This window comes from Artemia sp. Qi Xiang Cuo, chromosome 1, assembly GCF_049724085.1.
Source record: "Artemia sp. Qi Xiang Cuo chromosome 1, ASM4972408v1, whole genome shotgun sequence".
Classification (NCBI taxonomy): domain Eukaryota; kingdom Metazoa; phylum Arthropoda; class Branchiopoda; order Anostraca; family Artemiidae; genus Artemia; species Artemia sp. Qi Xiang Cuo.
The window spans coordinates 16395457-16410133 of record NC_142794.1 but is presented as its reverse complement, the minus strand read 5'-3'; the positions used below and the strand labels follow the sequence as shown (position 1 = coordinate 16410133).

The following is a 14677-nucleotide window of genomic DNA, read 5'->3' as shown; positions in this document are numbered from 1 at the left end:
GACACCGTCGTTATCCATACGACCCAATGATGCACGACACCCGTAGAATTCATTGCGGGAAGGAGTCATAGGACTCTAAGAATCTATTGCACAACTAAGTCAATGCATTACTCAAGGCTAGACAGAAATTCAAGAATGCCTAGCCTTGATAGAGCTCACTGGTCTTCGAAAGTACCTGGCCTTGATACGGTTCACTGCTTCCTATGGCCATGGTGTTATTAATTATATCATATCTACTTTCCTCACCCTCTTTGATGGAGGAGGGATGTAAATTACTTCATGTGCCTCGCTTGGGTTTTTATAAAACGAATCAAAACTTGAAAGCACACGTCAATATTGAAAGTTGATTTAGAGTTAAAATGAGCCTCACAAACATTACCGATAAACCTAACTAAAAATTTAAAAAAAAGATAGATCTATTGTGAATGCTTACCGGTTTCACCAATTTTATTTTATAACAGTAGCCAATAGAATAGACCCTAGTGGACATCCAATCTTTACAAGATAAAACATTCTTAACTATTGTATATTTTTGTGATAATACCATTAGCATGAAATAGAAATTTGGAAAGAACATACATTTATTAATGAGCTTAGTTTTTTTATATTTCTGATAGAATCTAGAAATTCAGACTATGTTTTTTTTATTCTTCATATATCCTTCATATAAAACAATCAAAACCATCATTTAAATTAATCCACAAATACAAAAATAAAGATTAATTTATATAAACTTTAGTATTGGTTTCTCTTTACGGAAGGACGTCAAAATCGTCAAAATTATGAATGGCTGTAAAGCCAAAAATAGACACAGAAAGCAACCAGAATCTTTTGTGTGGTTCAATATGCACAAGACAGGAAGAGACTAATTCCCGAAAGTTTCTGTCAATTAGGAAAATCTCTTGGGTTAGCCAGGTGAGTAATATAAGTTAGAAACTGCGGAGGAAGCGAGAAGCAAATTTTGTCGTTCCATTCAGCACTGTTTCAAACTTATTCTTTGGCTTTGGTCGAGTTGAGTCAAACAGGGCTTGGAATAAATTGGGATTGATATAGACAAAGTCTGATGGTTGAGTAAGATGGGTCTCAGTTAGACAGGGTTCAGTTGCACATCGCTTCAGTTACATGGGTTATGTTGAACGGGGTTTGAATGCACGATGGTTTAGTTGTACGCACACCATAACGTCCTGTTTGATATTGACGGATCAGCCTGGAATATACTCAGCTCTACTTGGTTACAACCGTACAAACTCTGGTAATTAATCAATTCTGCTAAATGAAGTTAAAAACATGAGTTTGACTTAAATCCATCAATGCTTTTGACTAGGGGTCTCCCAACTACGGGCCGCGGACTAGACGCGGCCCACGAGACCCTCTCATTGGGCCCCTAGGGACCTTTTAATTGCCAAAAAAGATGTCACTATAGCATTTTATAGACTTTTCAAAGTCAATTAACTGATATACTCTCATCTAATGGAAGAGTTGACTTCCCCACGTTGCATCTATGGCACAGCTACTGGAGACGATATATTAAATGAATTAAAAAAAAAGTATGCTGATTATAACTTGGACTTGACTGATTTCAGTTGCTTGACTGGTGATGCAGGAAACAACATGAGTGGCATAACAAAAGACTTGATTGGTCAAGTGGAGCAGGTGTGTAATAAGAAACAGGTTCCACATCCAATGTTCATGCACTTTAATAATCACTAGCAAGCTTTATTTGCTAAATATATGGACATTAGGAGTGTACTGATTCCCGTGCTGAAGATGGTGAACTCAATATGGTCACATGGAATCAACAGTAGATAATTCAGAGACATGTTGAAAGATACAGACACAGAATTACAAGATTTACCATATTACATAAAAGTAAGATAGTTAAGTTGTGAGAAAGTTCTGAGTAGGATATTTGAATTAAGAAAGGAAATAGATGACTTCCTAGAAAGCAGAATCAAGTCACAGCCTTTACTGTCTTGAAAAGAGTGGCTATGGATATTAGCCTTTACTGAAGACATTACTGGTCATTCAAAATATCTGACCCTAAAACTACAAGGAGAGACAAATCTAGTTTATGATCTAGGCACTCATATACAGGCCTTCAAATTTAAGCTTATCTTGTTTCTGGAACTAGTAAAAGCCAACAACTTGACGCACTTTCAGCATTGCAGGTTCTTCATGGCTAAAGCAACAGCTGAGTTCCCCACATCATCTGCATGTAAGATCATCAACGACCTCCAGATGCAGTTTCAGGAGCGTTTTCTGAATTGGATTCAAAGGCAGAAGAAGCGAGGCCATTTCAATATCCATTTGAAGCAGATGTGGTAAATTACTTAGATGAGCTGCAGCTGAGATCATTTATTTGCAAGCAAATGACCTCCATCGGGATATCTTCAAAGAAATTTTACCAGTTTTTGCCCAAGGAATACTTTCCTAGTGTCGAAGCTTTTGCATCACGGTACCTTTCAATCTTTGGAGCGGCATACTAGTATGAAAAGACATTTTCAAGAATGGATTACGTGAAATTTGTTTATATGCATTTTTGTTACATGTTTTGAATCGGACAAACATTTCGTAGGAGGATGGGTTCGAACCTTTTACACCCCTGCCCCCTGGATATAGACTTGGATCAGGCCTTGAAACTCCGTGTTCATTCCACTTTCTAATTTTTGAATAGTTTGATTTGATGATTGCGATAATTTTAGACACATTGGAAAGTTGTTTTTTTTAATTGAGAAAGGCTATACTTGAAGAAACGTCACTTAACCCCTTAGCATAGAAAACTACATACGCACCGTGAAAGCTCATTACGACTAAGCAAGTAAAAATCCTCTTGTAGAGAATATAGTTGTCTAAAATGAATAAGTTAGAGCTATTGGGTATGATCAAACAGAAAAATAGAGTAGAATGAAAAGTACAGGGAAAGTAAAAAGAGATGAATCACAGACACTACAAATAGAAAGGCCGGAGAAACTAGTCTCAACCCATTAACAATTAACTTATTAATTCATATCCTTAAATAACTTCATGGACCACACTGCTTTTCCATTTACAAGAGAAAGTTTAAGAGAGAAATCTGGTTTAGTCTAAATAAATCAGTAACAGGCGTACTAAAACGTACTAAAAACAAAAGCAATATCAAAACATTAACTCATAAGAAAATTCCGAATATTTCGACTCTACATCCAGGAGCCTTTATCAAAGGGACAATAAAGAAAGAAGAAAAAAAACTTGGTTAATCAGCTAAAGAAAAAGACAGAGAACAACACAAAAAGAAGAGAAAAAAAGAACAAAAGACAAAACAAATAAATAAAACTCACATATTAATAAAACTTCCGAAGTACGGCACAACTGTAATCATAGATAAGACTCCAAAATCTTTAGATAATTTTCTAAGATTTATTAGAGGAAAATTTAAGATATACTAAGATCTATAAGAGGTCTATAAGAAATCTTAAAGAGATTGAATTTAAAAAAACAAGTTTTTTCAACTGAAAGTAAGGAGCAAAATTAAAACTTAAACCAGCAGAAATTATTACTTATATGAGGGGGATCGCTCCTCCTCAAAACCTCGTTCGTTACGCTAAAGTTTTAGTACTTAAAAAGAAAGCTTCTTATTGTTCTGATTAAACGAACAGTGCTCCGGGAGTCGTTCTTAAAGAATCGGGACAGAATTTAAACTTTACCGTAAAGCGCGAGGTGTTGAGGAGGAGCAAACCCCCTCATATCCATAATAATTTCTGTTCGTTTTAAGTTTAATGTTGCTCCTTACTTTCAGTTAAAAAAAAACTTTTTTTTTTAATTTAATTTCTTATCGCTTTTTAAGGAATGCTAGGAAATCTGGCTACAACTGCACGGATGAATCCCTCCTCCCCACGAATTTATTCTCTAGATAATTTAATCCTGGTAAAAATTTACCCCAGGAAATTACCCTCACCATCTTCACGCTTAAAATTGAGTCGGCAATGAGAAAGCAAGACATAAGAAGAATTTCGTATTAGAATTCTGGCGAATTCCCCCAGTGTAAAATTTCCCCTGAAAAATTCATCCCCTGGAAACTTCCCTCTCCATGGAAAATACCACCACCAGAAAAAAATCCCCCCCTGAAAATATATGTATACTTCCCAATATAAAAATATTATATGTAAACAATCAGCAAATTTTTTAACTTAGAGACCTTTCCCCATGGGCTTTGGAGGGTTATGATATCTCCAAAGGCATAGTCATTCAGCCTTTCAACTACGTTGAAAAAAATGGTTATCTAAAAATTTTGATAGGACCATTTTGAGAAAAAAAGGTGTGTGGGAGAGGGCCTAGTTGCCCTCCAATTTTTTGGTCACTTAAAAAGGACACTATAACTTTTAATTTAAATTCAAATGAGACCTCGTACGATATTCTAGGGCAATTGGGCCGTCCGATAACCCCTGGTAAAATAAAACAACAACAAAAAACAACGAAAACAAACAAATAAACACACATCCACGATTTTTCTTCTGGAAAAAAAAACGAAATTCCACATTTTTGCAGATTGGAGCTTGAAACCTCTATAGTATGGTTCTTTAATATGTCGAATCTGATGGTGTGATTTTCATTGAGATTATACGACTTTTAGGCTTTCTCCCCCCTCTTTTCGAAAACCATTGAAATTTTCTCAGGCTCGTAACCTTTGATGGGTAAGACTAAACTTAATGAAACTTACATATTTGAAATCAACATGAGAAATCGATTCTTTTGATATATCTACTGGTGTCAAAACTCAGTTTTTTTATAGTTTCGTTCACTATTGAGCCGGGTCGCTTCTTACTTATAGTTTGTTACCAACACAGTATATATAATAGTTATATAATCTGATTATATTATATAAACTATGGTTACCAATAACTGTTTGATTTATAAGAATTATAATCTCAAAAGATTATAATATTTATGATCTGTTCCTGGATCGAAGATGGTTGAGGGAAGGTCTTCAGTGAAATATTTGTTTTTTTCTCTTTTTTTCAATGTCTATGGTTTACCTTGTTTTTCTTCTTCGTTCTCCCATGTTTTTTCGTTTTGTAAAGCTTCGCCAGCGCAGTCTTAGAAATTATTTATTGCTAGGCAGATTAGTCATTGCATCACAAATTTAGATAAACAAAAAATGTCATACCTTGACTATTGTCTCCTTTGTTTTGGATTTCGTTACCAAGCAAACTTTTGTCGTCTACTATTAGCTCTTGGCACCAATTTATGCCCAACAAGAAAACCACTTTTATTGAAATAACTTCCGAATACCTAAATTTAAAATGCTAAGCTTACTATAATAACTAAGAAATATACGGGACATTTGAAATTACCAAAGTATACCTCTGGCAATGTTTGCTGTCAAATTTTGCCAAAGGAACATGAACAAAATCATAGACAAGCGACTAATCAAAACCGCCAAACTCAAAATTACCAGACTTTACCTCCGGCAATCTTTGTTGTCAAATCATAAACGAAATGACCCAGAAGATTGACAAGCGATATACACAGAGTCTGTGTCTACAGCCCAATCCCAATGCCCAAATGGTAGGGAGGCTGGGGGTAAAGATTGGATTTCGGAAATTTCGAAAAGCAGGTGTTATTTAGATATAGAAATTATTGGAAGGTTTGTCTGGGTAAAAAAAGAAGCATTGTGAAAATTTTATTGAATAATAAGTTCTAATTTTTTGCCAGTTTACGTTTTGTTGTTGCATTTTTGCTTGTTTTTTGTATATCACCATGGCCTAATAGAACTTTCGTGTGAATAAATCAATAAATCTATCTATCTACCCGTCTCTCTTAATTTATTTTTTTGGCACTGAATGTAAGCCTACTGCCAAGTACCCTCCTCCCCCAAAAGCATAATAAGGGTTCTTGCAATTTTTCATGCTAGTTCTTACATTTTTCAAATTTTATTGCCTATTTTTGCTATTTTTCTAATTCAAATTCCCTTTCAAAATGTGGCGCCTCTCCAAAATAAATTTATGTATACAGGACTAATTCCAGCCATGGGAAAAAATAAGAAGAAAATTATTATGAAAAGAGATATATTGCAGCTTAATTCAAAATTTGTTGCTTCCATTTGCGTTTCATATTGGCAGTCGACGACATTTATTATCTATTTTATTATTTATTTATCTTATTATTATCTTATTATTTTTTATTATTATTCTCTTATTATCTATTTATCTCATTATTTTATTATCTTATTGTGCAAGATATTTTTATCTTATTTATTATATATTTATCTGGGGGAATTTGGAAAAAAATCCTACACAAAATTCTTTTATATGTCTTGCTTCCTCTTTTCCGTCTCAATTTTATGCATAGAGTTGTTAAGGGTAATTGTCCTTCCAGGATATTGCCGGACTATTCCTAGATTCAGCTTCAACAAAAGACGACTTTAGAAACGCTGGAGAGAAGACCATGCTTATCTTATTGAAGGCTGCAGAGCATGAAACAAGTCTTGACGATGTCCGTTACAGAAAATTCCTCGAAAAAGTTGGAAGTTAGGGGAAGTATGTAGAGGCAAAAAAGCTCCCACCAACAAGCGATGTTTGCAATTACCATTTGCTTCGAGCATACAAGCTTCCAAGTACAAGCGTAGAAAAATTTTGAGTGTTAACTTGATCCTTTGGAGTTTGGCTGGATTGTGCGGAAACGAGAATTACGACCTATGTGTTGAGATAGATCACCTGCACCACCTTCCCTTCTCTCAGTGTTTAACTGTAATTGCAAGAGCGAGTGTTCGATGCTACGATGTTCTTGCAAAAAGCAAGGCTTAAAACGTACCTGGGCTTGTGGCAACAGTAAACGAACAAGTTGTTCTAACTGCGAAACAGTTGGTGCCGGAAATCTTGAAGACGATGGTAGTGAAGAAGAAGACCACATTTTTGAATAGCTTTGCCACTATCCACTGAATATCTGTGTTACTGTGATTTTTATCTGCCTTATGTAATTGATCTCTGTATTGCATTATATCTGAGTATATTGATCTCTTATTTGGAATTAGTGTTGTTTTTGTTTTGACATAATGTGTTTTTTATTGTTGTCAAATATGTGTTTCAACTTCCCCTCCTCCTCCTCCTCATTCTTACTTACTTTCACAGAACTAAGGTTCCAGGCATACTGGAATTTACCTAGACCCAGTCTTGGTTGTTACCAAGGCACGAGGCTGCAAATGTTTTGCCATAGGCCAAGTTTAATATACACTTCCAGGCTGAACCTCTCCCCCAGCTTCACTCTCTCTCAAAGTTAAAATCCCCAAACAATTCTTTTGACTTTAAAAGTTTAGTTCCATGTTCATCAGCAAAAAAGAGCGTAGAAATGACATATCTAATCACATTTTCTGGTATTTACTTAATCAAATTTTTTGCCTCAACCTCAAATTCAACCTCAAAAAACTCAAATTTGCGAAAGAGCTAGAGTGGCAAACCGAATCAGCACATATTTTTTGGTCGGGTAGTGAAAGAATCATTTGTATAGCAATTTGTTTGAGGTTGACCCCTTTTTTTCACAGTTTTCCTAGACTGTAGTAGCAGTAATCGTATCAGCAATAGTAGCAGTAGTAAGCATATAGTGTTTTTTGGTTCTTCCAAAATCTGCCTCAATGTACCCTGAAAGTTTCAACTTAATGCTCTAAGCCCTTCCTGAGATGTTGCTGGTGCCCCCTTTTGACAATCTACATGCTTATAGTGTTTTGATTTAGTTCAACACCCCCCTAAACGTTCCCTGAAAGCTTCACCTTAAAAACCTTAGCTTCTGTAGTATTAGTGGCAATAGTTGCAGTAGTAGAGGTAGTAGTAGCAACATACAAATATTGCCTGGTGGCTAGTTCAACATCCCCCACAATCAGCCCTTTAAGTTTCATCTGTACACTTCAAGCCATTGCTGATATGCCTTTATGACTACTAGTATGCATACAGTGTCTTTTAGTTAAGAGTGTTTGTTTGTGGTTGGGTTAGTAGTAATAGTAGTAGCGGTAATAAAAGTAGTATTAACATTTGAAGCAACAGTACTAGTAGCAGTAGTAGTATGCACACATTGCCTTCTGGTCCCTTGAGCATCCCTCTCATCATGTCCAGGAATTTCAGCGCCCTCTAAGCCGTTTCCTAAAATATTGCTGATACGCCCTTTTGACAACCTGTATGTACATAGTGTATTTTAATTTAGTTTAACTTGCCCCTTAATATTTCCTTAAATTTTCACTGTAATACCCTCAGGCTTAGTAGAATTCACAATCAAAGTAGTAGTAGTAGTAGTCGCAGTCGTAGTGGTAGTAGAATTAGTAGTTTTGTATACATAAATGGATTTTTGCACATATAATTTGAGTAAATTAATTAGGTAATTTATATAAATATAGGGTAAAGGACAGCTTTATTCAGCGTTTATTCAAGGTTTAACTCTATCTTGTAAAGCATGACATTTGAAAAAAAAAATTATTGTATCAGTGCATTATCATGTTTTTTTTTATTTATGGCAGTTTCCAATTTTTGGACTCGATTCCCCAAAAAAGAGGAATTGTCGGGGGGAGTTTTCCGCGGGGAGATTATCAGGGAGAACAATGGTCCAAGTGATGAATTTTCCGAGGCAATTGTTTCAAATATCTTCATATCTAAAAATACGATCGATATTAATACGCGGAAGAATTTTCCCAGGCCGGGGAGGGGGGGGGGGGGTTCGTGAAAAAAAATTCCAGGGGAACCATCTGCGGGGGAAATTTTTTTCTTGGAGGGGGTGTTTTTCACGAGGGGGAATTTTCGGTGTCGTAATTTACCGGGGGGGGGAGATTTTCTTGAATTTTCTTTTTTGAGGATCTCAGCAACATGTGACGGGTCAGCTGGTAAATTAATAAGAAAAAAGGGGAATAATTATATATCGAAAGAAATTTTGTAAAACTTCGATCATGGCAAACCAAATTAAAGGATTTGCGTTCTGGAGTTTTTTCTGGAATTGTTTGTAAAATATTAAAAAAAACTCTATTTTCTCATAAAACGATAATCATAGAGCATTATGACGCCTGTGTCAAATAAAGAAACTTGGAAATCCCCCATACTTCCAATATCACATAAAATTAAAAAGACATACTTTTCTTTTATGTCATTAAAAACCTAGTCTGGTGGTAATAACAATTTTATTGCCTTGTTATTTACCTCTTGGACATGTTTACAACAGGAAATAAAAAATAAATGGCATATACGGCGACTGGGGAGTAAATAAGCATCAAGAATTTATAAATAAATACCTTTACGGAATATTTATATGAAAAAGTTTTTCGCCACTTGAGAACCCAATAGGACTCGACGATTTGTAAACATGAGGTGTAACTTTTTGTTTTTGTTTCGATTAGCTATCTGTTTTTCCTTGCCCGGGTATTAGCAGATGATGGCTTCGCCACCGTGCCCAGGCACTCGCCACGCGGCAGGCTTCTTTACATGGTTTCCCATTGTCGCTTGCCTTCTAACCGCAGTTATTTAATTATTCAAGTAAGTCCGATTTCTAACCATGATTTCTACTAAGTTTCAAACTTTTGGTTTTCTTTTATATAGGTTTTTGAATTGTTGTAATCCCTTGTCAAAAAATATACAAATATTTTTGCAATTGTAAGTTTTTTTCTCTTTAAGCAATTTAATGTCTTTTCAAGATAATTGTGGGTGGGGGAATCCTTGACCCCCAATCCTTTGAACTGACGCCGCTGAACTTGGTCCAATTTGATTTGCACAATTTCACCTTTATGAATAAACTTAAACGGGGGCACTAATTTCAGGGCACGGGGGCACAGATTATGTACTACAAAACCAGTCATTAAATATGGCCTTTCATGGTTTTTTTTATGGCCTTTTCATTGGGTTTTCATAGGGTTTCATAGGGTTTTTCATAGGTGGCAGCATAAGTTTTTTATCGTTCATTTGTTTTTGTTCGTTTTCAGTTATAGAAGCAGCCACATTCCATTTTGGCTAATCTTATCACATGGTAATTTTGGCAACTTTTCATATCCTTCGTTAAATTTTCGGATATTGAATAAATTCATTCATTAACATGTCTTCTGTAGTTCAACTTCGCCATTCTTAAGGGCATTCGAAACCTTAAAATCATTTTGCAAGTCTGAGCGTCGGCAGACTGTGTCAAAGACAAAAAAACTGTTAGAAAATTCTCACAGTACCTCAGTGAACTCCCAAAGCAATTTTGGTAAAATTTGATTGGGGTTCATAAATTGTCAACAGTCCGAAAGTTAACAAGATGCTAGTTTAAAATAAAGAAAATATATTCTCTTACTATTTGTTAAGTAAAGCGATGTCTATTCAATGTACAAACAGAAAAAAAAATCCCATTAATTAGAAAAGCCTAAATCACACTTACTAATTATGTAACTTCCATTGAATCTGAACATCTCTATATCTGGCACAAAACGGGAGAAACTAAATGTTTTTTCCAAGAATTTTCTAAGAAGTTTACTGTCGTTTATTCGGATCTCTTATCCCAGCTCTAAAAGTTTTTGCAAGACCGCCTAATCAATTCTACGTAGTTTGGCCATAGAAAATAAAGAAGTTTAAACTGGACAAGATAGGGTGATTCGTTAAGGCATCGTATCCCAAAAATGTATGAAAAGACAATAAACTGTCCGTCTCTTGGGCGTTTTGTTGACTTAGTACAGTATCTAATCTTACCTCATTACAACGACCAGATCATCCAATCTAATATCCAGAATTCAAGCCACAAAACAAGCAATATTTCATTGTGTCGCTCTTGAAATTTGAAAAGCAATTAATTGTCAAAAGAGAATTTCCTATTCCCGGGCCTTTACGCTATTCGGAGATGTGGGAAAGAATTTTGATATAAAAAACCCATGTGGTAACAGTCAGACGAATATATTTCCTATTACGGCTGTCCCCGTTCTTTGTCTATACCACTGTTATACTCTAAAAACTAGTTATTTTTGTTTTTCTACCAGATTGTTGAAGTAGTTCTTGTTGTCGATAGTGATTTCGCTTTTTTTGGATATACTTCATAATTGGGTGTTATATTTTACTTGCTCGTTTGCTTCGAGCAATGGCATTTTTTGTACCAAGGACAGGGAAAATTATATTTGACTGATTGAATTGTTGAAGTGCAAAGTAACACGACCATATATATATATATATATATATATATATATATATATATATATATATATATATATATATATATATATATATATATATATATATATATATATATATATATATATATATATATATATATATATATATATATATATATATATATATATATATATATATATATATATATATATATATATATATATATATATGTATACATATATATATATATAGGTCGTGACTCAACTTTTAACGAAAAAGGCCTTTATAGTTATGCTTTTTTAGTAAAGGCTTTTTAGTTATGCAGTTTTTAGTAAAAAAAAAAAAAAAAAAAAAAAATAGTGGTGAAAAATAAGCGAAAACAATGGCAAAAAATATGGCATCAAATAGCTTAAGAAGTTGTAGCTTTTATCTGAAGGTTTGGTTCTCTTTGGGAATCAACATATTGTTAATGTTTGAGTTTCTACAGACGAAAAGCGTTGCCAAATTTACCTAATCTTGTTTATTTTTTATTTTCACAATTTAACCTGGCAATATAGGAGTTCCCTAAAAATTTAATACTCTTAAAACAACCAAAAGAAAAATACTGGAAAATTGCAATTTTCGTGCAAGAATAGAACCAAGGCCGTATCCAGAGGGGGGATTAAGGGGGTTTGAACCCCTCATCCCAAATTTTTTTCCGACTCGTGAAAACGTATCAAAAATGAATATAAACAAATTTTTGATGCGTTCTTAAAGTTTTTTTTTGTAAATTCCCTCCCTCTGAAAAAATCAATTTGTAACCCCCCCCCCCCCAAAAAAAAAACTGGATGCGGCCCTGAGTAGAACTAAAATGGGTCCAGTAGACAAACCATGTTTATATTTTGAGGTGCTTGTTTTTTTTTAATACCGTGTAAAGGGCTCTGTTTTCTTTTCTAGGAAAACTAAAAACATTTTCTTTAGAGAGATAAATATAAAAGGGTACCTAACTAAGCCTTATTAAAGCTGCCAATCCTACCTAGTAATGCTATGGCCACTAATATTTGTACTCAATAGATCCGTCACCGAGGGTGGTCTATTTTCAAAAATTGTGTACATCAGGGGATCTGTCAGTGAAATTTCGGGCTACACCTATGTGCTGGTTTTTGCCATTTCCCAATCCTAAAAATTCGGTTTCAAAACTTAAGGCCACGGGGCGGAAATGGTAGCAGTTTTAATGAGTTCTGTTTTTACAAAGTGAACAATAAAATGAAATGAAAATAATAAATAGTAAATAAAATGAAAATAAAAAAGTGAAAAAATTAAGATCGAAGAAATAAAATGAAAATACTGGCATAGCATTTACAAAATATTCCTTTCAAGGGGTTTTATTCACTCTAACTAATAGGACATTATATTCATTAAATTAGAAATCGTAATCATTAACATTTGGCAAAAATACGTTGCCTTGGGCCCCGATGTTTTAGCTAACGTTTTGCAGTTTTTTGCTAGCTGTGGCTATTGACGATGTATTGACCACTGGCTGCTGCAAACGCCACTGGTAGTCAAAGCTCCAACTTTTTAGTACAACTTAAGGCTATGCGGTACCTTAAAGAATCACCCCCTATCACCCCCTGTTAGGTTAGGTCTCGTCCTTTTTTAGTCTTCTATCTTGTTCTCTTGTCGTTTTTAGTTTCTGTGGCAAAACTGTTTAGAATGGATTGGGCGGTCTTGTCATAACTTATAGAGCCTAAGAGATCCAAATGAAAAACAGAAAAATAAAAACCGACACCTACTTACCCAGAAATCTTAGAAAAAACCATTTAACTTTTCTCCTTTTGTACTGGAGAAGCGCTGCCACAATCCATCCCAACTCATAAAAAAACACACTAGAACTCATTATTGCTGCTCAAAAAAGCCCTATTCCAATATTCTACGATCAGTGTTTTCATCTGTGCCGCCCTCGCAATTACAGCTAAGGGGGCATGGGAAGTTGTCTTTCAATCATACATGGCTACATTTGCTCTCAATATGAATTCAAAAAGTTAAAAATTCATCGCTTTTCTCCTAATGTTTGTTAATTAGCCCTTGGGTCTTGAATATTTCATTTGCATAAAAGTACTTATTTGCATAAAAAAGAGAATGTTCTTGGAACCTAATAATCGCTTTAGGTTAAAAACCTAGAACAAATTTATTAACTAAAAAATAAAACTTTCAGAAAAATAAATTTTTCGAAGAAAAGCAAAGAGCTATATCAAACAGTTCGTGGTAACAAACTATAAGTAAGGAGTGACTCGGCTCAATAGTAACCGAAACTGTAGAAAATGGGGTTATAAAAAATAAACACACCAAAAGACTTGGCATTTTATGCTGATTCCAAATATATAAAGTTCATTAAGTTTAATATTACCCACCAAAAACTACGAGTCATAGAAAAATAGCCTGATCTTTGAAAAAAGGGGGAGATACCCCCAAAAATTCAAGCGATCTTAACGAAAACTACACCATCAGAATCAGCATATCCGTAGAAGTTTAAAGGTCTGTGGAGGGTTCAAGCTCCTATTTACAACAATGTTAAATTTTGTATTTTTTGGCAGAAGAAAGATCACGGATGCGTGTTTGTTTGTTTTTTCTAAATCTTCCCAGGGGTAATCGTATCGAACCAATAGCCCTTCCAATCGAACCAATAGCTCCCGAAACAATCAAACCAAAGATTGGGAGATAGCTCACTCGAATGAAAATCAAAAGCTCTAGTGTTTTTTTCAAGTAACCAAAAAACTGGAGGGCATGTTACTCCCTACCATTCCCATTTTTTCCCTAAGACATAAGATCACAATTCTAAGATAGCCATTTAATTCAAAATAGTCGAAAGGTTTGATAACTATGCTTTCGGTGATGACATGACCCTCCATAGACGGTGGGGAAAGGGTTGTAAGTTACGCAATTTGCCAATATTGTTCCAACATAGCCTTTTTTACAGGAAAATTCGCGTAAAATTTTTCGGGTATTTTTCAGTGGGGAGGGGAATTTTCCAGGGGAGAATTTTCCACTGGGGAGAAAATTTATGGGGAAATTTTCCAAGATAAATTTTAGACGAAGGGCAGGGAAGGGGGTTTCCTGGCATGATTGGAAAAACAGTCATAAATTAAATAAAAACAAGTTTTTTCAGCTGAAAGTAAGGAGCAACATTAAAACTTAAAAGGAACATAAATTATTCTGTATATTAGTGGGGATGTCCCTTTTTCAACTCTCGCTCTTTACGCTAAAGCTTGACTTTTTGTCCTGATTCCTCATGAAAGATAAGCCCTACTCAAACACAAGGGCCCTGATTTTGAATGAGAAGTATTTATTTTAAAGAGTTTTAAGATAGCATGAAGAACATAAGTCGAGGAAGGGGCTGCCCCCCTCACATATAGAATAATCTCTGTGCGTTTTAAGTTTTAATGTTGCTCCATACTTTCAGTTGAAAAAACTTGTTTTATTTATTTAATTAAAATTAAAACGACCAGAAATGATTGGTAATGAATAATTGCAACCCAAAACAGACGAAATTTAAATATTCACATCAAGCGTAAAGACAACAAATAATTATATAGATACATAAATTAATCTTGAAACTAGTA

The 14677-nt window shown here is 34.7% G+C and overlaps 1 protein-coding gene across 1 annotated transcript in view; it reads right to left on the bottom strand.

Annotated features, from left to right (window-relative positions):
• The window catches only part of LOC148956056 (uncharacterized), a 99922-nt gene extending 89089 nt beyond the window's left edge, over positions 1 to 10833 (bottom strand). Inside the window, exons 1-2 of the mRNA XM_089093849.1 lie at positions 10665 to 10833; positions 5144 to 5268 (exon numbers count right to left, since the gene is read on the bottom strand). Of these exons, the coding sequence (XP_088949975.1) occupies positions 5144 to 5268; positions 10665 to 10669 (130 nt within the window). The 5' untranslated portion in view covers positions 10670 to 10833. The remainder of the gene's footprint in view (positions 1 to 5143; positions 5269 to 10664) is intronic.
• Between the last annotated feature and the right edge of the window lie 3844 nt (positions 10834 to 14677).